The sequence below is a fragment of the Equus asinus genome, chromosome X (genome assembly GCF_041296235.1).
Source record: "Equus asinus isolate D_3611 breed Donkey chromosome X, EquAss-T2T_v2, whole genome shotgun sequence".
Classification (NCBI taxonomy): domain Eukaryota; kingdom Metazoa; phylum Chordata; class Mammalia; order Perissodactyla; family Equidae; genus Equus; species Equus asinus.
This window is the reverse complement of record NC_091820.1, coordinates 68,379,243-68,406,250: the sequence shown is the minus strand read 5'-3', so window position 1 is coordinate 68,406,250 and position 27,008 is coordinate 68,379,243. Positions and strand designations below refer to the sequence as shown.

The 27,008-nt window shown below is 35.3% G+C and overlaps 2 protein-coding genes across 10 annotated transcripts in view; one reads left to right on the top strand and one right to left on the bottom strand.

Moving 5' to 3' along the window:
* Window positions 1-216: 216 nt before the first annotated feature.
* On the bottom strand, window positions 217-26,851 carry ZNF711 (zinc finger protein 711). 8 transcript variants are annotated; one of them, XM_014827505.3, is made up of 11 exons: window positions 26,452-26,654; window positions 24,625-24,751; window positions 23,422-23,678; window positions 22,943-23,047; window positions 15,240-15,800; window positions 9,356-9,511; window positions 8,191-8,328; window positions 6,001-6,138; window positions 4,838-4,885; window positions 3,414-3,557; window positions 217-2,917 (listed from the first exon to the last, which is right to left on the bottom strand). In XM_014827505.3, exons 4-11 carry the CDS (start codon window positions 23,019-23,021, stop codon window positions 1,740-1,742), a joined length of 2,442 nt encoding a protein of 813 aa, XP_014682991.1. In that variant the 5' UTR covers window positions 23,022-23,047; window positions 23,422-23,678; window positions 24,625-24,751; window positions 26,452-26,654; the 3' UTR covers window positions 217-1,739. The 8 variants fall into 8 exon arrangements, with proteins under 8 accessions (XP_014682991.1, XP_070359018.1, XP_044619083.1 ...); XM_070502917.1 differs by lacking the exon at window positions 6,001-6,138 and having other exon boundaries at window positions 26,452-26,851; XM_044763148.2 differs by lacking the exon at window positions 23,422-23,678 and having other exon boundaries at window positions 26,452-26,843.
* Window positions 26,706-27,008, top strand: part of SATL1 (spermidine/spermine N1-acetyl transferase like 1) — a 123,238-nt gene continuing 122,935 nt past the window's right edge. For both annotated transcript variants that reach the window (XM_044763512.2, XM_014827512.3), the window contains exon 1: window positions 26,706-27,008. The gene's annotated coding sequence lies outside the window, so the exon portion shown is untranslated.

The following is a 27,008-nucleotide window of genomic DNA, read 5'->3' as shown; positions in this document are numbered from 1 at the left end:
TCATGGTTTTAGCAAAAACATACATTTTTGAGAAATAATCATGGCATAGTCATCATAATTGCTTAAATTCCTAGCTCATGTTGTTGTTAATGCACAAAATTCTACAAGACATTAAATTGCGGACCAAACTGCATATGAGCAATTTCAAGTGAAAAGTCTTTTAATATAGAATGAACATTACAACACTACTTTAAATAAACTCATAAAACCTTGAAGTGCAATAAATGCTTTTTATTGTATGCTCATTTCAATGAGTAACATTTAGAAATAATAATCCCACGTAACAGTGACAATTTTATTTTACAGCGTGTACATCATTTACAGCCACATAACACACAATTTTAGATTTTCCAAATTTAGTATTCTCAAGTTAAGAAAGATAAAAAATTTATTTTCAAGGAACTGATTCTTATCTGGTGCAAAAACATAAAGGTGAACATTATTTGAAACACAAAGCCACAATATAGCATGAAGTAAAATTACATTTTAATTATGTTGAACAGCTGAGTGTAAACATGAAGCAACTAAAACTTAAAAGTACACGTCATATGCATTACGTTTATGAACATAATTTTCATTAAATTTCCCTAAACCAGCTTTTTATATTAAGCGCCATTTTGATTTGCAGCATGCTAACACAAAGCGTTGTTAAAGGGATGCATATTTAAATTTATACACTGTAAACTGAATATCCACCTTCAAACTCTATTGGCAGCATAGTGTTTTGTTAAATACCGCATAAATACTGTCTCATATTGAAAATGCATGTTAATAATATGGTATATAGATTTTAAAAATCAAAATCTTCAATAATGGCATAAAATTGCACCTTTAAACATTAGAGCAAGTAAGAGTAGAAGAATCATACTTGCTAAGACTGTCCTAAAAAAAAAAACCTCTAAACATTATAATATTTAAGAAAACTGTGTTCTCTCAATTTAATCTTTAGATCATTAAGAAATATAGTGCTAACTTTGTTTGCAACACTACTGTTGCATCTGTTTTAGAAAGCCACATTTGACTCAAATATACTTTTGTCATATATGCCATACTGAACAACAATCAACTTGAACATCAGAAAAAAAGGGAACTTCAATCCTTAGACTTCAGCACAGAATGCTCTATTTTAAACATCCTATCCTGTGATAAAATCTTAGCAGCTTTGAAATTCTTTTTAATAGTACTGAATTAATCTAACCTGTTTTCTGGTGAAATTCTTTTAATGAATACACAAAACTTTGCCATTTCTGGAATTCAGTTTCCAAGTACCATATAAAAAGGCTCAATGACGAAATGATTGATGGATGACTACATTTTATTTCTCCACCCCATTTCTAAAATTGCATAAAAGTGAGGCTTGCTTGCCATAGCAAAGCATTGCTAAAGTCCTCAATTATGTATAACCTTTTCAGGAACATTTGTCTCTAGTATGATCAGCCAAATAAAGTCATTGTCTTTGCTCTTCCCCTCTGTAGTTTAATTATGCATATAAGACTATTAAATAGACACTTAAGAAGTTTTTACACAACCATTCTATGGTGTTTCTTAAATTCTTTAAGTAATTTTCAAAGGGCTATGTGATCCCCTGTTAATTCAAATATGTTAAGATCTTTAATACAAAGAATGTAAAGTTATGATTTAATATCAAGCTTTGTAACCAGATGAAATAGTTTGTGAAAATTTCCTCCCATGTAGTTTATCATATTTTCTAAATAGGTTCTTTCTTTATACTGATCTTATTACATAAGAGCCTCCTTGTGGTGCCTCATAATATGCTGATTTTTTTCTGATGGTCTTCGGAATCCCTTCTTGCAGAATTCACACCTGTGTGGATAGTCTTTTGTATGTATTGATATTACGTGTCGTTTAAAGCCAGATGCATCTGTAGTGCTGTATTCACAATACTCACATTGGTAAATCTTCCTTCCAGTGTGTGTTTTCATATGCTTTTTGAGCTCATTTTGTTGTCTAAATCCTCTCTTGCACCTTTTACACTTCAATGACTGATCCTTAGTATGAACTGAAAGGATATGACCACTAAGAATAAATGGATCTGATGTTTTAAAGTCACAGTGCCTACACTGATGAATCTTCCTACCCTTATGGATATCACTATGCTTTTTGAGCTCAGAAGGACGATGGAAACCTTTATCACAGACCTCACATTTGTGAGGAAAATCCTTAGTGTGGACAGATATGATGTGCCGCTTAAGGTCACTTGAGTTGGTGCTCTTATGGTCACAATGAGGACACTGGTGTGTCTTATGTCCTTGAAATAAATCCAGATGGCGCTGAAGCTCCCTCTCATCACCAAATGCTTGGGGGCAATGCTCACATTTATATGGCAAATTGTTACCATGCTTAGACTTAATATGAGTTTTCAGATTTGATTGATCTGCACACCTGAAGACACAATACTGACACTGATATGGCTTCTCACCAGTATGGGTTCTCATATGTTTCTTGAGTTCAGATGGATGTCGAAAGCCCTTCCCACACTCAACACAAACATGAGGAAAATTCTTGCTGTGAACAGCCAGTAAATGTCTGTTTAACAGTCCTTGTTCTGCAGTTTCATAGTCACAGTATTTGCACTTGTGCATCTTCGGCTCCTTGTCTCTTAGTATAAGTTTATTTGAACTCAGTGGACTAGCCTCTCTGTATCTTCGTGTGTATTCTGTAAATTCATGGGTTTTGTCAACTTTGTTTATAAGCTTATGGCTTTCTAAGTGGTTATGGAAACTCACTTTCTTGTTAGTTGTAAAGTCACAATCTGTACACTGATATTTTTTCCTTATCAAATGATCAGGATGATTCTTCATGTGTCTTTTCAAGAATCCCCTGGATTTAAACTTTTTTGTGCAAATATGGCAAGGGTATACTGTCAGGGGCTGTCCATCAGGGCCTATTATGACAGCTAGAAAAAAAATAGGGGAAGTTGTGACATTTGGCTGAACTGTTTTAAAGGGTTTTACATCAAGGGCGCCAAAATCAGCTAACATTCACAATGTGAGAACTTTACTAGTGGAATAAAATCCTATAAGATAAAATATACATTAAAAGCAATTTATGATGAAGTAGCTCACTAAAAAGTAATGAACAGCACTCTACTAAAGACTACTTACCTCCCAAAATGTTCTATCACATGCACTTTGTAAACTAGAAACAAGACCCTTTATTGTTAAACCAACTGAAAATTCTCTTTACAAACATCATTTTGGTAAAGAACAAACAAGCATAGTTTTATTAAGTATCAAACACTTAAAAAGATCCAACTATTTAGATCAAATACAAACAGGTACATGGGAGTAGACTATACTATAAACAACTGACTTTTTTTCTTTGATTGCAAAAAAATACTTCCACATTTCAAATCGTTATAATATTCATAAAGCAAAATATTAGTATTTTACCTGTTTGCCACTGCCTGGTTTCTCCCCTTCTCCTCTTCTTGGCTTTTTGTTTAAGTACTTTATTCGTATTAATGCTATCGCAAATTTGAAGGTACTGTGTAGCTGTACTACTTCTGTTTTCTAATGTTGAGTCTAAAGTATTTCCTGAAAAAAAAATCAATATAGAATTAAACTACATATATTTATACTTTTTTGGTTTTGGTTAGACGAATTACCATAGATGACATAGCTGCCACTGCAGTACTAAATTTCACAAAGTATACCCATTTTCTCTTTCTCTCTCCTTTACACTCATAAACACACACATGTGCATATGCAAACACTTTAAATAGGATACCACACGAAAACAACTTCAAAATATCCTAACTTATTAACTCTAAAGGAATAAACTGATAAGGTGAACATAATGTAAGAAACTGAATTTTATGACCCTAAACAAAGTCTCGGCATCCAATCAATTTCTCACCAATGAAGGCTGATTAATTTAAAATTAGAGATGTAGCAAACAAATGTACATGTCTCAATGAACCAATATAGTCGTGGTGACCATATGTAATGCATAACAAACAACAGATCTGTTGTATACATGCCTTAGAATAGTTTACCTAATGTGAAAAGTATTAAGATTGATTTTAAAGGTTAAGATAGATGTAGCAGGCAATTCACCACAATTTCAGTGGGATCAGTGTAAATAGAACAAAGTACTTAACAAAATCTCAGTTCTCATAAATCTGTTGTTATGCAGTTTAGTTAAAAAATGTAGACCTACAAAATTTGTTTAGCTCATATGCTGTGATAAATGCCTTTTATCAATTCCTCTGAAATCTACATTTAAATTTAGAGAGTCAAATACCTTCAAAGGGTAGAAACAGAGCAGTCAGACACTTTATCATGAGAAAAAGTCTCCTCGCTTAAGAAAATAAAAAGAACTATCAACCATGGAATTACACTATACGGAGTGTATTAAAACTAGAAAAGAAAAAGTTAAGCTGACACATAGTTTTATGTAACAGTTATATAAATCTACTGGTTGCCATAGAAATTAAGAAAACAGTTCCTCCCCAAGGAAGACATTAACGTGGTTGATATCATGGATAATTTTTACTTTTCTGTCAAAATAATTTCTATTTTATAATTTTTTCCATAGCAACCTTTTATGGCACATGTGGTAAGTTTCCCAATATTTGTATCTTGAGGTAAATCTAAAATAAAGTGCGTTCACAGAATAACACACATTATGTCTGTATATAAATTAATCAATTCCCCAAAGAGGCAAACTCTTATGTAACTAACTAGATCAGATATGACTAGGCAAGTAAGAGTCCAACATATGTGTCTATATACACAAACTAATACTTTTCATTTACTGAGCAATATACAAAACCGGCTATTTAACCTACATCTCACATATAATGCTCTCTCACCTGATGCTTGACAATCTTCATACCTTCGGGAAACTCTTCTTTCATCTCCTAAAAAAAAAAAAGAGTAATTAAAAACTGATATACTAAGTATAATGAGTACTAGTGGATCACATCTTAATCTACAAAATCTTACTTTGACCACCGTTCCTTGGATTAAAATTTTTTTTGTTGAGTTCTTCCACTCTCATAGATTAGATAATTTCACCTACTGAAAATAAGGGCTGCTGTCAGCATCCTTGGAATTGTTAACATCTAGAACAATCTTACTTTTTTTGCTGAGGAAGATTGGCCCTGAGCTAATGTCTGTTGCCAATCTTCCTCTTTTTGCTTGAGTAAGACTGTTGCTGAGCTAACGTTTGTGCCAATCTTACTCTATTTTGTATGTGGGATGCTGTCATGGCGTGGCTTGATGATTAGTGTGTAGGTCCGCACCCAAGATCCAAACCTGCGAACCCTGGGCCGCCAAAGTAGAGTGTGTGAAATTAACCACTATGCCACTGGGCTGGCCCATAGAACAATCTTACTTTTAAAATAAAAACTGGGTAGATATTTCTGCAGAGTACCCTCAAATTTGAAGATGCTCAATAAATGACTGTTGAATGAATGAACCTTTGGAAAAAGCAAGTTAAGATTAATGAATTTGAACACCAAAATTTTTCAAAGTAAAGAGCATACCTGGACCACCTTGTAAATTAAGTAGGAATGAGTTAAAATATAAAGGAAAAAATAACTTGATAAATTTACCTTGTATTACATATTTTCTAGAAGAGCACCCCTGGATTTCTGTTCCTTTTCAAAACCCAAAAATCTTATTATTTGTGGTGTTAATACATGAAATAAGTTTTTCCAAAAGGGGAAGGATCAATTTTCAAAGGAAATTTCTATTTTAGAAGAAACTTTTTAATGGCACTCACTTCTACAGGTAGGATTTAAAATAAATCCTTCTGAAAAACACAATGCATTAAGCAAGGTTTATCTTAAGTAACACAAGATATGTGATAGGAAAATCAGGTAAGTAACTAGAGATCAACCAGTCCACAGCAAAACATTTTATAATATTAGCCAACTCATGGGGGGCATCAGCACAGCATATTTAATGACCTAAAGGCTGATCAAATAGATATGTTATGTACTTATCAGGTGAAAAAATGCCAGTGTCCTACCATATGCCGCAGACCAGACAACAGGGACAACTGTTTTATTAACATCAGAGTCCTCAAGCTGAGTCTCAGGGAGAGAAGTTCCTTCCTCTTCCCCTACAATGACTTCCATGTAAACTTCATCTGCTATTTCAGCGCAACCTAAATTTTAGAAATAATTGCTTGTTTATAACCCCCAATATTTAATAAATGGGTAAAAAATTCTAAACAATTTAAATCTTTCAACTTTCGAGATTTCAATTTGGTTAACTTAAAAATAACATTAGGCACTTTGGAGGCTAGTGCCACTAGGAGACAATGATTTATTAAAATTCTTCTCCTCTTAGAACTTAGTTCTATGAAAATGACTTTAAGATTAGACAAAACGTGCGCTTGAAATATACTGACTGATTTTACAGTCTATTGGGCATTACAAATTTATTAAAAGGGTTGTATTCCATAATTCTGCCTGATAGTTCTTTGGAACTCAAAAAGCATTTCCCATAAAATCAATACTAGAAAGTGGCCCATGCTATCCCACATACTGTAACTTAAATGCAGAACTGTACATGCAACGAAAAATAGTCAAAAATACTAGTAATTGAAAAAAATTTAAAAATAAAAATAATTAAAATTATATATATATAAATAATATATATAATGCTGGAGCTCAAGAATGTGTGGACACCCTTTAATAGGCAGAGTTTTCAGACCCTACTGAGGAAAAAAGCATTAAGTGAGACTCATTAAAAAATATATAGTAGTAGTGTAAAAAAATTTAAACCTAGAGGGTTACTCAGTGTATGTTATGTGAAATAATCCATTTAGATTTAACCTGTTAAACAGAAAATTGGTTTCAATTTATGCTTTTCCTTTGATTCACATACTGGGGTCTTCTACTCGCTATAAAAGAAACGTGGAAAAAATGTGGAGAAAAAATGTCCCTCTTCTCCTAAGTTTCCTTTCTTTCAATTAACTAGAAAGAGATATTGGTTTAAGTTTTCAACATCCCCATGGAACTGTGGCTTCAGCTAAGCTAAGCCTCAGCCTCCTACCTTCTACTGTGCCCCTTTTACAGACCAACGAGTTAAAAAAAAAAAAAACTTAGAGACCAAATAGAAATTATTTCATTTAACTCTTTTCCTCTCCAACCAAACCCTCCAGACTCACTTATTTTGATATTTTCAGCTGTGGTATATTATTTATGTTTGGGATTGGAACTCAGCTCCCCATGGCTTTTAGGGAAGAAGATTTGAGCGTGGGGATCAGAGTGCAGTATAGGTATAACCGAGCATTGTCAAGGTAATGCACTGAAATAAAGACTCTTGCTCTCATAGGGCAAAACAAAATAGTTTTTGTCTCAGCATGGCAAGACGACAGAAGAAGACTTAGAGAAGGACTGCACTGCTACACTGAGGTGAGGAGAAATTAGGCAGAGAATAAAATGACTTTGTTCTGTCACTGTCTGGAAATGGGTACTAAGAGCAAGAAAAGAATCTGAGAAGCTTTTTTACCCTGTGGTACTCAGTCCCAAGAAACCTTAAGCAGCAACTACTTAGAGATCATCAAAGGATGTAAGTCAAGATCCTGGCAGCTTGACTTGGAAGAATACTTACTCAGCTAATCCCTCAGTGCCAGAAGGAAAACAACCATTTAGCCCTTCCACTGCTAAATCCAGAGAGGCCAACAGTGTTCACTGCCATGTGAAAAGAACACTGGCAGTAGAGTTAGACAGATATGAGTCCAAATCCTACCTTACTCATTTAATATTGGAATGATCTCGGGCAATTACTTAACTTCCCTGAGCATTTCTTCCTTCCACAAAACAGGGATAATACCACCTACCTCAGAGATGAGTTGTGAAAATTAAATGAGGTAATATATGTAAAACATATCCAATAACACACACAAAGTAGATTCTCAATAATTCCCTATATATTTGTGGGCTCTACTGAAGTCAGGAAGCTTGTGTTGCTGATTTCTGTGTCCCTAGTATGTGAGAGACAGTATTTCATGTTTGCTGATTTGAACAATACATGTATGCATGAATGTTTAAAAGAACACTTCCCTTTTAAATTAATTACAGCAAGGGGTCAGGCTTATTTTTTTGACCTGTGTTCCTAAATAGTGCTTTTATCTCTGAGATTGCTTTATTTTTTAAAAAGAATGCATGATGGCTACTGATAAGTCACTACAGTGCCCTTTTTTTCTTACTGATATCATCTTCTTCCTGAGAAGAATCTTTAACTGCCATATAAACCATCTTCTCCCGCTGCATTCGGCTCTGGTCAAGCACTCCAGATACAGAATGTCCATTGGTGTACTCGCTCTCTGTGACAATTTCTGTTCCACCTTAAAAATTAAAACACGTATCAAAATAGAGAAGTATCATGGAATAATTCCCTAAATTAATAAGGAGGATATATAAGAAGTATTTTCCTTTAGAAAACTATTCCCCCAAAATATTCCAATATAAATTTCTAAGTGTCACGGGAATTTTCTTATAAATTACACTTTTTCAGTCATCACTGAGAAATAACACATGTTAACAATAATATCACACTTACATGCCAAGCACTATGTAAGTCTTTTACTTGTATTTACCTATTTACTCCTCACAACAGCCCTATGAGGTAGTTGCTATCATTATGGCCATCTTATGGAGGAGGAAACTGAGACAGAAGGAGGTTAAGTAACTCATCAAAAGCCAGTCACCTAAGCGGCAGAACTAGGAAATACTACTCAACTATAAAAAAAGATGAAATCTTGCCATTTGTGACAACATGGATGGACCTTGAGGGTATTATGCTAAGTGAAGTAAGTCCGACAAAGTCAAATACTGTATGATTTCACTCATACAAAACAACAACAAACACACAGACACAGAGATTACACTGGTGGTTATCAGAAGGGAAGAGAGGAGTGAGGAGAGCAAAAGGGGTGATAGGACATATGTGGACGGTGGCGGATGGTAATTAGCCTTTGGGAGGTGAACATGATGCAGTCTATGCAGAAATCGAAATATAATGATGTACACCTGAAATTTATATAATGTTATAAAGCAATGTTACCTCAATTAAAAAAAAATCCAAGCAGCCTGCCTCTAGCCTGCCCTTAAATACTCATTATAATTTCCTACTCTAAACCAAACCCTCTCCACTCATTTGATATTTCAACTGTAATATTCTACTCATGTTTGAAAGAATCTAAGAATGACATATTCTGCATTCCTGTTTTATATTCATGTACATTTTTCTATATTCCATCCTCAAAGAAACTTATAAAAAATCTGCACTTTGAAGACAATTTTAGAGTAGTCATCAGAAAAGAATAAATTCTAATTCCTATTATAGCAATAAATTAAAATTAGTCTTTGTACCTATTTCAACATCATCTTCCGCCTCAGCTTTAAAAATATACACTTTTATTACTTCTGAACCAAATCCATCTTCTTTAACATCTTCTTGTGAACCATCACTGCCGATTTTTAATGGTGTGTTCCCCATATGCTCTAATTTTTCCCCAACATCATCCACTGTAAAACATAAAGAGGAAACTACTGCATTCAAAAAGTATTATTGACATTTAGTGGGTGTTAAGCATAAGTGCAACATGAAATAATGTGTTAACAACCTACCCACTATATTCACTTAATGAACAATAATGCAACCATTAAAAGTGATATGTTTCATGAAAAAACAGTAGACGAGATCGGATATACTACAAGATCACAATTATATAAAGAACCTATTCACGGATTTGACTTTACATATACAAAATACTTAATAACCGTAAAGCTTTAATTAATGGTTTGGGAAAAGATTAAATAATCTTCCATCATGTTCAATATTTTAAGTTAAATCCTGACATCAAAATTAATAAGAGAAAAATCAGAACACAAAACACATAGTACTCATTAAAAAAGCTCACGTAAACAATAATTCCCAAATTAAAGAGCAGTATTTCTAAAACCAATTAACAAATGAAATGTAAAATTAAAACAAAACAGGTAACAGGGGCCAAACCCGTGGGTGTGGTGGTGAAATTTGACATGCTCCCCTTCGGCGGCCCGGGTTCGGACCCCAGGCACGGACCTACACCACTTGTCAGCCACGCTGTGGTGATAACCCACATACAAAGCAGAGGAATATTGGCACAGATGTTAGCTCAGGGCTAATCTTCCTCAGCAAAATAAAAAAGGGGGGGGGCTTTTCAGAAATCACTATAGAAATAAAATCTTAGTAAATACTCAATTTCTGTTGAGTCAATGGAAGACAACTTCAAACAGAAATTTTGTATATTCTAGGTTTACCAACTTATGCTTTACTTCAAAATCATATACAAAAGTAAAGCAACAATATTTGAAAATATATTACTTAGATTTTAAGCATATTTTAAAATTTTGATTCTCTGCTATGCAGTCTTTAATGATAACAATTAGTTTCAAATGAATACTATGCACAAACTATTAATGAATATATTAATAAACTTTGTTCTTTGACCATAAATATTAAACAACATATTCTCCCTAATATGCACCTACCATTTTTTATTTCAGTGCTTGTCCCTATAAAAACTGAAATGTAATCTAAATAAAAAAACATGCTCACCCTATTACAAATACCTATTACAAATACCATAGAATCATATATGAAACAAAATCCTGAAGCCTCTGACGGCATGTAAACAATTCAAGAACTACTGAAAACAGAATAAAGTGACATTAAAAAGTTATTAACTCAGTACACTTAAAAAACGAATTTCGAGAAGATCTAAATGGGTCAAAGTCTAGATTTTCCCTATCTCAGTTTCAAATTTGAAACATACAACTTCAAAAATATTCTTTTGGTCCTTCACAATGGTGAAAAACAACACATTTCAGAAGTTCTTTTCACAATGCAAAGCTACTTTAACTTTGTGATTAAATACAAATGATTCCATACTATTCAAGAATTCAAATAGTCTGTCCACGAAAGAAAGCACCTAAATGGCCAAAATAAATAGACTAAATATTTTCATTCCATCATAGACCCTAATTCTATTACTACATTTTTTGGCAAATATTTTTTTGACGAGATACATTAAAACGAAAGGAAAAAAGATGAAGTATCTAATATCACTGGTTCAATAGCTTCTCTTTAAAATATGTCGAATAAAACAATGAGATCATAGAAAAAGTTGAAAGAATCAAGTTTTCAGACAAAAAGTACTTTCTTATTCTTGGAAATAAAGACATAGGATATACAAAAACCTCAACAAGTGTCCAAAATATGAATTTCTTAGTTTGGAATAACTTACAGTAAGTTAATGAAATAATAAAAATACTCTCATTTGATAAATACTGCTTCATTATATTTGAATGGTTTAAAGTAATCACAGATCCTTCTGGGCTAAACTGAATTAAAACTGTAATTCACAAAATTAAAGCTCACGATATAGAATACACATTTTTTGTCACTTCTCAATAGTTTTGCACCATAATTTTCACTTTAAGTATTTAAATTAGTTGCTATTTTGATTCCATTGATACTTGTCCTTAAGGTCCATAGTTTAACGTATCAATTATTTTCTACTTAGATTCCTGAGAATGAACAATTTTGAAATGTACTGAGGAACTAAACTTGTTCTGCATTTTAAGTTTATAGAAGATGACAAAGTTATTAAAGATGTTAGTATGCAGTTTTAAGAGATAAACCATCAACTTCACCAGGATTTAGGCTATATCTTTTGTTATAGAAAGTACAAAGTTAACAAAGACTTTATGGGCAATCAACTCAGTTCAGAAATATATCCTCAAACATTCTTCTTAATGCAGATAATACTCAAAATACCCAAAATTCAAGTTTAACCTTTTTGCTGGTTGTACGCCTTGCAATACTCAAGTCCCACAGTGTTGTTTCTCAACCCACATGACATCCCCGGTAGTAATAAGCAGAGAATATTATACACACCACAGAATCCTACTGGTGCTAAATATAACATAAAAGAATAAACCACATTGTTTGCCAACATTGCAAAGTTTGCTAACTCTTTTATAGCCCATGGGCACAATTTGATTAAAATTTCATTGTAGCAAAATGTAAAATATAATATCCCTTTTTAAAGCTAAGTAGGCTTTTTACTGTACCCTTTTTTTAATTACCTTTACCAAAACTATATGGTGGATATGATATTATCAGAATAGAGTATATTGATGTACCACAGGGATTGGGTTAGACAATGTGGAAAGGATCTGTATTTCACAATGATGAACCAAACAAAAATTAGTAACATTTAAATTATAAAGGTGTTCCACTCCCATGTATATACCCGAGAGATCTGAAAACATATGTCTGCACAAAAATTTGCACATAGGAGCATTATTCATAATAGCCAAAAAGTGGAAACAACCCAAATATCCATCAACTGATGAATGGATAAGTAAAATATATATGTATATAATGAAATATTACTCAGTAATAAAAAAGGAATGAAATACTGACACATGCTACAACATGGATGATCCTTGAAAGCATTATGCTAAGTGAAAGAAGGCAGATACAAAAGGCCACATATTATATGATTCCATTTATTGAGAACAGACAAATCTATAGAGACAGAAATTGGCTAAGTGATTGCCTGAGGTAGATGGAGGTGGGGGAGTGATTGCTAAAGGGTACGGAGTTTCTTTTAGGGGTGAAGAAAAAAATTCTAAAATTGATTGTTGTGATGGTTGTACAATCCTGAGAATCTACTAAAAACCTTAAGTGGGTGAATTGTATGGCATGTGAATTATATCTCGATAAAGTTGTCACTATATTAAAAAAAATACAAAGGTGTTAACTTTTCTCTTTTATCCCTGAAAGTGGCGAGGTTTGATGAGATCTCCCCTAATGACACTACCAAGATATTTTGCTTTATACAAAATTGTTCCTGAATGAAATATAAACTGATTTTAGAGGTTAAAAAAATAATTTGAATGCATTCTATTGGTTCATTATTTAAAGGAACCTCCCTCCTTCAGTGAAGCTTTTCATAAAGGAAATCATCACCCATAAATGTCTTATGGGTGTTAGATATCTTTAAAGAAGAGTGTGCCTAGGATAACTTTAGACAGATACAGTTATCCTATATTAATTTCCAAGTTACTTAGCACAAGTGGGAGAGCCTAACCGTCTGCTAAGATAAAGAATTTGTGAGATAAAGAATTGTGACGTTTGGCCTGAAAGCAGAAAAAAACTCAGACACACCTAAGACACTGAGAAAAGACAAACTCCTACCTCTAAGACTCAGCTATTGATAAGATTTCCTTAGAGAAATATTTAGGAATTGAGGAGGAAGACAAAGGTTGGCTTGAAGTCCTCAACTTTATCTCTGAGATGTTTTGAAAATCTCTATCTTGGGGAAAAAAACAGGGAAGAGGGCTTTTTAAATTAACACTGAAGCCTTTTAAAGCAATTTTTTTTCTGAAAGATGCAATGGCCAACAGAAACGAAGAGGTAAAGAAAATGAAGATTAAAAGATGAAGGAAAAAAAGGAAAAACTAAATCAATATAGAATAAAATAAAATAAACGGAAGTGGTAAAAAGACTAGTCCCAATTTGAGTATTATAACCATTATAAAAATGGCCAAGGATCTGGATGGTGGAAAAATGGTTGCTATAAAACAATATTTAATTTTTGAATAATTGTATATTCCATTTTAAACAATAAAACAAATTCCTTAAGTTTTAAGGAGACTTTACAAAATTTTTGCTGTTTCTCTACTAATAATTAAAAAGTTAATTAATTCTGAGTCTAAATTCCCCCTAAAATGACCACATAGCAGTTCCAATATTATTCAAGCAATACAGTGTTCTTTATAATTTTCAGTCTAATTCTATTAGACTAGAAAGAAGTCCTTTGAATTTGACATATATGGTAATATCAAGGTAACTATTCTAAATTATATTATTCTAGTAACTTTTTTTAAAAAACCTTTTGCAGAATCAAATCACAGAAGATAAGTTAAGGTGTGACTATTCACAATACATATGATGTCTACATTTTAGACCACTTAAATAACAAAGAGTTTAATTTGACAAGTATCCTTTTAAAGGCATACTGAATTTATTTTGGTACAGAAAGACTACCAACTTTTGCCACACCATTTTATATAAGCATAGCCACAGTTTTGTTTTTTTTAATGTCAGACTAAGATATAAATATGGAGTTGCTTTTGTAATCCACGTCAATTTAAAAAGAGGTAGTAACATTTGCAGTCTTTTAGTGGCTTAAATCATTCTCTTAGAAACATTGTAAATATTCACCTTCAAAAATGCTTATAGAGGAAAAAAGTTAACATGCTAGACTTCAGAATCATATTTACAAATTAAATAAATCTAATTTGTTTTTAGTTTTAAATTCACTGATACACACTTATACAATCACTCTATACACAAATACACATATTCTACCTGGCAATGCACTCCCCAAACATCTAAGAAGAAAAGATCAAAATTCCTCCCTGGAAAAGTGAAATCTTTATTTAATCTTTACTACTTCCAGCATGAGCCCTTCAAATTTTCTGAAGAATAGAACCACTTCTTCCTCAAGCTCCATCAATAACTTATCATGAGATTTTTATTACTGTTGCTCTTCAGGCAAACCCACCACTTAAATTGGGAACAAGATATTTCTCTCTTCCTCTTTCAGACAGAATGTCTTAAGGACACTGTAAAGCAGTCTGAAATAAACATATTAAAGTGTTTTTGCATAGAATATACACACATATTTAAAAAGAGAAAATAAACACAGGGAGAACTATAAAACACAATCTGAGCTTATGTTTTACTTTTCAAGTATTTAATAAAAAAACTAATTATACATTTCTTAACATAGCATACTTAAATTCCTAAGCAAAACTGAACTGACAACTCCAGTACCTGCCATATTAAAAAGAAAGCAGCGGCTGCCTAAAATAAACTTCTCATTTTGAAATATATATATTTATCATTAAAATTTAGTATCAGTTAATATTCTTGTTGAACCTTCCAAATCTATGTTTCTAGTCTAAGATATTAATAAATTGCATTATTTTACTTAATTTTGGGCATGAATTTTCACTGAGTAAATTAAAAACATCAACAAATTCAAAAAATCATCTCAACACAGCTTTGAAAAAATTTAATTTTCAAAGACTACCCTCATGACTTTTATTGAATAGATGCCCCATCCCAGAAACCCTTTCCAGGTTATATATAAATCGATCTCCCAAGTAATTACGGAATTTATGTTTCACTTACAAGATATCATTAAGTAGTCTTCAGAAGCACTCTTGACATCGTCATCATCATCATCATCATCATCATCATCATCTTCAGTTTTAATAGTAACTGTGGAACCAGGAACACCACCAGCTGCTTGAATCACAGTTTCTGTATCTGAATTAGTTACAAGAACCTCCTCTGATACCATTGTGGGAGAGTCAACTCCTGAAACACAATCTTGGACCACATGTTCTAAGTGTCCATCAGGACCAGTAACAAGGTCAGCCACGAAAACTTGCTCAGGTACTCTAACAGTTTCTGTAATTAGCTCAGAAGTCAAGATGTGATCACCATCATCTTCCTCTAAATCTTCTTCAATGGCAACATCAGCTTCAAGTACAGCTTCAGGAACAATAACACCTTCTGTTACTACATCAGTTTCGGTGATGATATCAGGCCCATGGACAACTTCAGCTGCAAGGCCATGATCAAGAGTTATCCCATCATCTGTGACAACATCAGAAACTAATACAGCCTCAGGAACTGAAACAACAATATGGTCTCCATCGATATGCGCAGTACCAGCCATTCCAGCCACTATAATACAAACAATTAACCAAAAAAAGTAAAGTTATTTTATTAATTAAAAGTACTGTAGATGGAGAAAGACAAACACAGTATGATTTCACTCACATGTGGAAGATAAAAACAACAAATAAACACATAGACACAGAAATAGACTGGTGATTACCAGAGGGGAACGGGGAGGGAAAAGGGTGAAAGGGGTAAAAGCCCACATGTGTATGTTGATTGATGGTAATTAGACTCTGGGTGGTGAACATGATGTAGTCTACACAGAAATGGAAATATAATGATGTACACTTGCAATTTATATAACGTTATAAAGCAATGTTACCTCAATAAAAAATTTAAAATGTAAAAACATACTGTATTTAATATATTACATGCATAAAATATTTTTAAAATATGAAATAGTACTGGCCAAACTATTATTTTAAAAAATCACTGACAATTTAACTGCAATAAGAACCATCACCAACCAGCAACTGGGGTGGAGTTGGGTAAAAATAATGTTAGTAAAATCTAAATTAAGACCTTAAAAATAATGTACTTTACTTTCAAGTAAAACATAAAAGCTACAGTGAGATATCACTACACACCAGTTAGGATGGCTAAAATAAACAAACAGTGATAACACCACAGGGTGGTGAGGATGTGAAGAAACTGGTTCTTTCATACTTTACTGTTGGGAATGTAAAATGGGAGCAGGCACTCTAGAAAACAGTTTGGCAGTTTCTTTTTTTGGCTGAGGAAGATTCACCCTGAGCTAACATGTGTTGCCAATCTTCCTCTTTTTTAATTGTTTTAATGAGAGCCACCACCACAGCATGGCCACTAAATGATGAGTGGCATGGTTCTGCGCAAGGGAACTGAACCCGGGTCTCCAAAGTTGGGTGTGCCAAACTTTAACCACTAGCCCATTGAGTTTGGTCCAGTTTGGCAGTTTCTTACAAAACTAAACATGCACTTACCACACAACCCAACAATTGCACTCTAGGGCATTTTTCCCAGAGATATTAAAATATGTTTACATGAAAAACTGCACATGAATATTCATAACAGCTCATAGTAGCAATGACTTGTAGTAGCAAAAATTGAAAACAACCCAAATGTCCTTCAGCAGGTGAATGGTTAATTAAACCAACTCTGGCACATTCTTACCATGAAATACTACTGAGCAATAAAAAAGGGACAAATTCAACAACCTGAATGAATCTCCAGAAAATTATGCTAAGTGAAAAAAGCTAATTACTAAAAGTTACAATACTGTATAAATGGAATCATTTATATAACATTCCCAAAATTATAAAACTATAGAGATGGAGAACAGATTAGCAGTTGCCAAGGGTGGGTGTGTATGTGTGAATATATTGGCACAGCATATACATGGTGATGTAACAGTTCTGTATCTTCTTTGTGGTGGTGTTTACACGAAGCTATATATGGGATAAAACTGCACAGAACTATATACACTCACACACATACAAATGTATATAAAAAAATGGTGAAAAGTGAATGAGGTCTGTAGTCTAGTTAACAGCATTGTGCTGATGCTAACTTCTTGGTTTTGATATTGTACTACACTTACATAAGATGTCACCACTGGAGGAAGATGAGTAAAGGTACGGTACATGGGATCTATGTACTATTTTTTCTACTTCCTGTGAGTCCAGTATTTCAAAAACTTAAAATTAAAATTAAAAGGATACACAAACATAAAAGGGTGCTAATATATTAAATTAAGTGAGTTAATAAAATAAGACAAGCTTAATACATTAGAAAATATGTATCATAAACACAAAAGTCCTTGAACTACTTTATCTTCTAAGAATTACTACATTTAAAAGTGGAAGGCATCTGTTAATACCTGATTTGGGAGGAAGAAAAGCACGACTCATTTTAGACAAAGATTTGGTTTGATTAAAAAATCCTACATATGGACTCTAAATTGCATTAAATTCTAAATTAGTAAAACTGCAGAAACAAAGCTTTAAATAACATTTTTCTTGAGCATCCTGGTAAACACCAACTCCTACCCCCATTGTAAATATTGTAAGAGTGTAGAATCACTTCACAAGGAACTCTGTTAAATTCCGCCTCCCTGAGGAGGTAAACAAGTTAGTAAGAGTTTGTGGACCAGGTTATAACAGAATTACCCATATGAAATAAAATACAGTACAAAGCCTTTTCCACATAATGATCACTTTCTATAAAGTAATACCTGAAAGAGTGCCATTTGCTACACAGTGCTCACTATTACTAACCAATTCATTATGGAAGTTAGTTAATGAGTTAGAACGGAGACCAGTGGACACTATATTAATATCCTTACCCGTCAAAAAATAAGGTGAGAGGGGAAAGCTGCCTTTCAGGATTATCTTCCTTTTAACCCTTTCGTATCCTTCCCACCATTCTCCAACTCTCACTTAAACCACCAAATTACCCCAAAAGGCAAAGCCTCAATCTTGAAAGTCTGGTAGACAAAGTGAGTATGTACAAAACAAGTACTTTCTATTCACTTGTTACTCCACTGACCATTTTAGAGACACCGAGAGGGTGGGAGTTCAAATTTAGCTTTCAACCAGACTGGAAATGTGGTTTTTACCTAGAAAAAATTTAATGTTAAGCCTATAAAATTCACAGTATTGGATTTCTATGCATATAAACAATAAAATTAATATTTTATAAAATCTTTTCACAAGTCAGACTTAAAACATGGGACATTCCATTTTTCAGTTCACCTGGCCTCTACTCTAGTAGGAACTTATAGGTCAAAATAAACCAGATATAAACCAAAACAAATCCAAATATGCTTGTTTACCCTGAACTAAATAATCACAAGGATCCTAGACCAAGAATTGACGAGTTCCCCCATAGGGTACTGGCAAATTACTCACACCTTGATTCAAGACGTCTCCTGTTAATTTTTGCTCTTTTCTCTTATCAGCTCAGCTCATGTGTTAGATTCCACTGAATTTCTAAACAAAGTCACTTATTTAGCTATACACCAGCTATAGTTATTTAGCACTGACTGTGCTCCAAGCAACCTGCTAATACTTTTACATATAATATCTCATTTAAGCCACAGAAAGACTGTACAATAAGATGAGTGTTATCATCTCCGTTTTAAATATGAAGGAACTATGGTTTAGAGAGGTTAAATAAGCTTGCCCAAGGATCAAGCTGGGGACTGAACTCATTGTTTGACTCCAGACTGGCTTTCTTCTATTTAATTTACTTACTCTAGACTGTTTTTAAAGAGATTTTTAGAATTAACCAAGTGAGCTGCTACTAAAGGAATAGTCTGAGAAAGAGTAAAAAGACCTATCATATAGTCAGTCATTTAAATTTTAAAGCATTTAGTAAGCAGCATTAAGTGGCATTAAAAATTTGTCTCACTAGGTAGCAAATTATAAATGATAAGAAAAAATCATTTAAAAACTGTGAAATCAATTCAATAACCAGATAACAGTAAGAAACAAGTCATCATTCCAAGCATTTCCCATTTTACTAAAGTTATTTCATTTAAATGCAAATACCTAGAATTTCACCAGAGGCATAGCATAAAATTTGGTATTTGTTGGGTGTGTCTTGGTCCACTATTTAAGGCTGTTTTGCTATTTAAATTCCAAAGCAACACAGAATTTTTGCAGCAATAGAATCTTAAACGACTGTTAAATTCAACGGCAGAGAGATTCCACAGATTCCAAGGACAACCACCATACTGAGACATGAGCAAACTTAGTACATAAAGCATAATGTTGTAAATCTAAAAATCTCAAATATCCTTCAAAAGAAACTGGTCTAATGAATTTCTGAATTAATGTTTCAGATTCTTAATATAGTAGCCATCCTGTTCCAACCAAGAACCTTATAGAATTTAGAGATTCTGTGCCACATTGTACTTGGCTAGTTCCACCTGTGTATGCTAAACTCGATGTTTCACAAATATCATCAATTTACGGGACTGCAAATACGTACATCTTGATGTTAGCAGAAAGTGAAGGAATGTATCTAATTTATAATGAAATTTTATAACTCAGAAAGTTTAATTGGTGGGGGGGACTAATCGTAGGGGGGCTGCTTTCAGAAGAAACCTAAATTACCAGGGCTAAAATTGTCACTGTCAAAAATCCTCCCAATAAAGGTCCCTTTAGGGTCAGGGTGTAGTGGTTAAGTTCGGGTGCTCTGCTTCAGTGGCCTGAGGTTTGCGGGTTCAGATCCCGGGCACGGACCTACACACTGCTCATCAAGTCATGCTGTGGTGGCACCCCACATACAAAAAAAAGCAGAGGAAGACTGACACAGATGTTAGCTCAGGGACAATCTTCCTCACCCCCCCCCCAAAAAAGTCCCTTTAGGTTTAGACCTATTTGACACTTTTGTATTTTTTAAAATAGCACACAAAGAATGAAAACATCTATGTACGAAATTGAGCTCAAAACTGAACATCAAAAAAATACAGAGTTCCTGCCTTCTAAGAGTTCAGAATTGATTTACCAAAAACAAATGCAAACCTAAATACTTTAGGTCAACATCATCCCTAAACACAAATGAGTGAACATTTCCCATATTAACTATTTCTGATCTAACTGGATATTCAGCAAAATAACCTTACCAAAAATGTAGAAACAATTTGGTTGCTATCTGTTTATTTGCCTAAATTTAAAAGAGCATAAAAATTAAATTAAAAAAGAAATTAAAAAGAATGCATCCTTTCAAAAACCAATAACCTCAAAATACTACTTGGCAGTTGAATCATGAACAGCTGTATAAGAAAAAACTGTGGCTTCAAACTCTTTGTGGTATAAATAAGTTGACTTACTCTATTAAATTCATTTTAGAAAGGCTTTAAATGATACTATGAAAACACCAATAAAAATCTGGAAGTAGTTCTCAAACTTTTCCATTTTATTATTCACAAAAAGACAGGGAATAGCAAATACAAATTTTGCTTTCTATCCAATAACATGTTTACATGAGTATAATAGTGTCTATATTTGTGTGTATGTGTTTTTCCCCCATTCAAATGAAAGGTACTCCAAGAAGATGTGCTGTTTATCCTGTGGTTTCAGGTACATCATCACATGCTTCCAAGGGTAATGATACTCCAGTCTAAGACACAGAGCTTTAGGTCAAACAAAAAAGTGTTATAGTGCATTAAAAATATTTCAACAACTCAAATGTCTGTCAACTGATGAAATATTATGCTAAGTGAAAGAAGTCAGACACAAAAGGCCACATATGGTATGATTCCACTTAAATGAAATGTCCAGAATAGATAAATCCATAGACAGAACAATTAGTGGTTGTCTAGGTCTTGGGGAGGGGGGTAGGGAGTGATTGCTAATGAGTGTGATGTTTTATTTTTATGATGACAGAATGTTCTAAAATTACATAGTGGTGAGTACAAGTCTGTGAGTGTACTAAAAACCATTGAATTGTATTCTTTAAAATGGGCAAATTGTATGGTATACGATTGTACATAAAAACACTTCAATATGCATGTCCTATTTCCCTAGCAACTAAAAGATAATAAAGTATTAGATGTAAGAAGGGATTAATTAAACCTCAAGACACTGAGGAGGAGGATGGAAAGGCAGGTAAGACGAACACCAAGTAAATGTTCACCAGCACCAATCAGACATTTTTTTCAATCTTTCAAAGGAATCATGCTTTACTTGTTAACAGGCAACTTCTTCAGGAGTGAAGGGGGTTCTGGAACTTTACCAAATGCTATAGGGTAGGTAACATTTTGTAGTAAACAGAGAAAACCTGTATTACTTCCATTTTTAAAATACCTTATTTTTAAAAGGTAAAAATTAAAGTTCACATTTCAAACAAAACTTATTTACCATACTGAAGTTCAAATGTCTCAGTATTTTAAAAACTAACTCTAGCAAGCATTCACAAAATTCTTTGTGAAATCTCTTATTCTTCAGCCCTTTGTGCTTCTTCTAGAATTTATTCCTGCACTGTTTTTCACCCCAAATCACTTCTAAGTTATCCATAATCAACACGACTCACTTCTGACTTGAGCAGAATAAATCCATGATTCCTTTCTATTTCATCAATTAACTACACAGTCATCTCGATCTCCACCACATTCAATCTTGACCTACACACCACACCTTCATTCATCAGACAGAAATGTCAAGGAATCACAGAACTGGAGAGGACCTTAAATGTTCTCCAGTCCAATCCCCTCATAAAAGTGAATCAAGTAACTTTCCTAAGTTTACACAGACAGTTAATAGGACTGCTAAGACTAGAATCCAGTTCTTCTGGCTCTCATTACTGTGGGCTTTACAATGGGGGACAAAATAACATATTATCTGAAAACAGTAGTAGCATTTTCTTAATTGAGCAATGTATGTAGTTATAATTCCCCATCTCTAACTTAATCCTTGACAATTCCATAATACCTCATGTTTTCTGTTTACTTTTTATCCCAATTTACCATTTGTCTTTTCTACTCTCACTCTGATCTTTTCTTCAATTCTTACCACACCCCAAGCCTGCCTCTTACACTTCAGATACCTCTGCCTCTTCTATAACCCTCACTAACCTTGCTCAAATTCAGTTTCTTTGTTGACTGTCAATGGAGTCTCAGCATCTTCATCAAAATGACTACGAAAAACTTGGCCACAAAAGTAGGGAATTTTTTTTTTTAAAAAAAGAAAAATGTAATGCTATTAGTAACAACTTTCTGAGGATATAGCATCAGAATATAATCACCCAGTGAATGATTTTCCCGTATCACTATATAAGCATCTAACTTCTTTGAAATGACTAAATATTTCCTTTTCGAGCTTTATTAAAAATGCAACTTAAAATGTATTTTAAAAAGCCAATTTACTATTCCTACATGCAAGAACTGAAGCAGTTATTTATGCAAATTGAGTTCAACATTTTCAGTGACATATCACCACTATATTCCAAGTTTCCTTATCTCAACCTTCCCACAAAATTTTAAGAATGATTTTAAGTAGACTGCTGACATATCACTTCACTTTAAGAAACTAAGCCCTACAAGTGTATTTTCTTAGCAAAAGAATTTTTCATTTTAATTCTACCCTTCTTCATTATAGTTTTGATATTTAGCATGTTCCGACTTTTAAAAAAGAAAGAAAAATACAACAAAGAAAATGCTTTACCAAAATCCTGCATAATCATGGTATGGGCCATTCTAGAGTCTGATGTGTGCAATCCAAGACTTCCACCACCTGAATCCATACTTAGCAAAGTTTATTCACAAATCTCTGTAAAAGAAATGGTTTTAAAAACAGTTTAAATACATTAGGCCAAAGTCAGTCGTTTTGAGAAAAAAATGCCATTGAAAATATGCCTCTCAACCAGGTGTGCAAATCTCAATACAAAGGAAAACAAAACAAACAAAAACCTTGATTAGATGTTTTATGTGACAAACATAAATAAAAGAAGGGCCAAGTGGAGGTAAACCAAAGATAATGAAGAATAAGACACAGTAAGGGTGACGAGCCATAGGGAAGTGATAGAAGCAAGCAAAAGGACAAAACCATAGCACTGAGGTTCCAGTTAAAATATAGGTTATAAAATAAGAAGAAAAAGAGGAACAAGATGACAACAGACAATAGTTGGGATATTTATACGTTACTAGAGGACTCAGGTGTCTAGCATTAGTGAATTTCATCCAGTGGTTCTCATCCATTTCTTCCAGACCCAGATCAGCCCTGCAGCGGAGCTCTGCAGATAAACTTGTATTTCACCTCTGGCTCCCGGGGTTCTACTTATAATGTAAAATGTTCTATCCCAGTTTCCCTGGAGTTCTTTGAGCCAGTAAGGACTTCTGGCCTCACTCTACTACATTCTCTTGTCTCACAGTTTTGAGGACTCATGAAACATGACTGCTTCCTAAATATGGTAGAGATAAGATCAATCACATACAAACATTTAGCAAATTGTTTCTTTCAGAATATACCTTACTTGTAACTGTACAACTGATTTTTTCCATTAATGATTAATAAAGACATGTTAGCCTCATGCTAGTTTTGAAAACAAGAGCTCAATCTATTTCATTTCAAGTGACTTACCCTATATTTAAGATCACCAGATAGTACAGAACCTAAAGTCAGATGCTGTCACTCAACATATCTCTTACAATTAACATATGTGTATTTCCCCTTCAAACATTAGATTTCAAGTAAATCAACAAAAACATCTGTCAATTTTAGAAAATATTCAACTCATTTTTAGTTAGGGGTGTTAAATAAATTGGGCTATATTACACAAAAGATGAGGTTACATCATTAATGAAAGTTTTAGAAAGCTGCTGTGTAAAACAACTTAATTCATCCTTAAGTGCAAGAGATCACTAAGATTTTTTTTCCTTGCCTTAAAGTTCTTTAGGTGTACAGGTGGCAGGAGAGTTTCCCAGAGTAACCTCTATTAACATTTGAGTCATGTATATAAAAACCCTACAAAGTAGGTGACATTGCTGAGTACCAAATGATTCAGACGATATTACTTTATGTGTGAGCAAAATTACAAAATTTTAGAAATTCTTAGCTGTATTTTGTTATCTTTTTTCAAATACCGCATTGTTTTCTGCCTTCAAAATGAAGTCAGGAGAGGCCAAGAGAGTTCACAATAAACTACCTGTGTGTTCACAGAGATAAAGTAAAATGCCATAAGGACTTATTTTTAACATTAAAAACAGTGTACTATTTCAACTTTAATTAGAGTAATTGCTTGCTTTATCACATAACTCAGAACAATTAGAAATGTATTAAAATGTTTTAAACACTTAATTTTGTTTAATTATTAAATAAGGCAAAACATTAACTAATATGTTATTCACCTTAATATGAGAGTCTTGAAGAAACTGTAGATTTTCTTACATATTGTAAAACAAAATCTGCAGCAAATTCTTTCTGTTATTTTTCTTTCTGAACTATGTTATTTTCTTTGGAAAACGTTCTCTTTACCTAGTGTAAAAATACATTCAAAATTAGATATTTCAAAACATTTTAAACCAAATCTCTTACACAACCTGAGAATTTTTCTTTACACTTTACTGTGCAGGGTGAGGTCGGGAAGGGCTCATATGCTCAAATCTGTTCATCTAAAAAGCACCCGAAGGGAACCCAACAGAAACAACTACCTACTGCGATATTAGCAACATTATTGAACTGAGAGAGAATTCGACCACGTAATTAAAGCATAATCTTCCCTAAAGCAGGTTTTAAAAATCACTAGCAACATCTTATTTTGGAAAGTGAAAGAGACCCAACCAAGGGCAAGCTTTATCCTTGCCAAACCCATAGAGAAAAATCTGCACGGGCACTTAATGAAGTGTAAAAATTTTAACACACAGTGCAACTATTATGGAAAGTATCACCCTGTAGGAATACCAAAGAAATCAAATGGAACGCCTTTTCCCCATACAGGAAGTTTCAATAAGATCAATAATAAATGAGGTAAGAGAACAGCAGTGTGTTAAGTATTCAATAGCCAAAAGAGAGCGAGGCTTCTCAGTCTCCTCAAAAGTAAATCTCACATCGCTATCGAATGGAGGTGATCACCAAGTAGGCTTCCAGTAAACACCTTTCCTGAAACGTACGGGGGCAGCAAGCAGAAAAAGAAAAGCGAAAACATTTTACTCTTATCCGTCTCCTCGAAACCCAGCTCCTTCAGGATCAAGCTTCTGGTGAGGTAAATAGGGTGAGGGACAGAAGAGAAATCCTGAGGCGGCCGAGCAAGAGAATGCGAAAGTAGTATTTGCGGAGACAGGAGACAAAGGAGCCCTGGCAAGTAGCACTATTGCAGCTTTGGACGCAACCCTCTTCCCGCAGAAGTCGCCCTCTCCCACGACCACGCCAAGTTGCAATCGTTTCGAGCAGAACGCACACACGTGCCCTCTCATCCAGCAGCCTCCCGGCTGGATCTTCAAGCGAACAAGAGCAGCTCGACCGCGGAGAGGCCGAGCGGAGCCACAGAACACCCTCTCCCCTCCTCCCTCCTCTCACTTGGTGCAGCGGTCGCCACCGCTGCTGCCCATGGCGGGCTGCCCAGCCCCTCAACCTCCTCCCGCGCCCGCTGCCCCGCTCCCTGGGAGACGGCTGCGAACCAAAATGGTGGTGTTTTCGCGGAGGCGACAGTTGCCGCACACGCCCCCCCACCCCCCAGGCTCTGACGGCTCGCGATCCCCTAAAATGCCCGCTCCGGTACCACCTCGTCGCCAACGCCGCCATCCCTCGCGCATTCCAAGGTTACCCTCCGCGGCGGGCGGGCGCGAGGGAAAGGCATATGGGGGGGTCGCCGAGAGAAAATGCCAGGGGGCCGCCGCATTCTTCACTTCACCGTTTTGTTTTCCGCCATTTTCCCGTCACCCTAAACCACCGACGGCCTCAACGACGGCTCTCGCCCCCAGGGGCTCCGGCCTAGGGGAAGGCGACGCGGCTGAGGGGGAAACACTCCCTTCCCTCAAGCCCTCCGGCACCCCGCCGCGGCTGAGGAGAAAAATCGTGCGCCCGAGGGGGAGGGAAAGCTTAGGGACTAGACGCCACTTCCATTGTTCCCTTCGCCCTACACTCCACGCTGGGTGTGAGCCTCTCCTCCCCTCCCACAGCGACACTGAGAGCGGCGGCCCCGAGCGCCTCCACTTTCTGCCCCGGAGTCGCCTTACCTGCCGCCGCCGCGGCTGCCGCCGCTGCCAGGGGGCCGCGCTCCGGATTTTTGCTGGGGGCGGCAGCTGTGGGTCCGTAAGGTCCTCCTCGCATTCGGGTTTCCGAGGTTCCGCAGCTCGAGCCAATCACAAGCTACTCTGCGTCTGGGAGGCGCGCCGCCTCGTCCTCCTTTATAGCGCGGCTGACATGCTGAGGTTGCATTACGTCACGCTACCCTTGCTGCAGGGTAGGGGGCCGCGGGGGGCCGCGCGCACGCGCGTGCCGGGCCGAGCAGCCCGCGCTGGGCTGGTGCTCCCAGACCCCGCGGACTCGCAGTGGGGGCTGCAGCGCCGGGCGAGTCCAAGTGCGCCAGCCTCGATCTCCGAGCGCCCCTGAGGAGTTTCCGTGGGAAGATTGTCTGTTTTCCAGGTTTCCCAAGGGAGACGAAGAGGGGGAGGGGGGAAATCAATGACTGAATAGCCGCTCACTGAACCCGTAATCGATGTTGGACGACGTTAAAAAAAATCGACCCTACCCTCGAGGATTTGACCAATTAGGCTGGCCAGAGTGGTAAGAG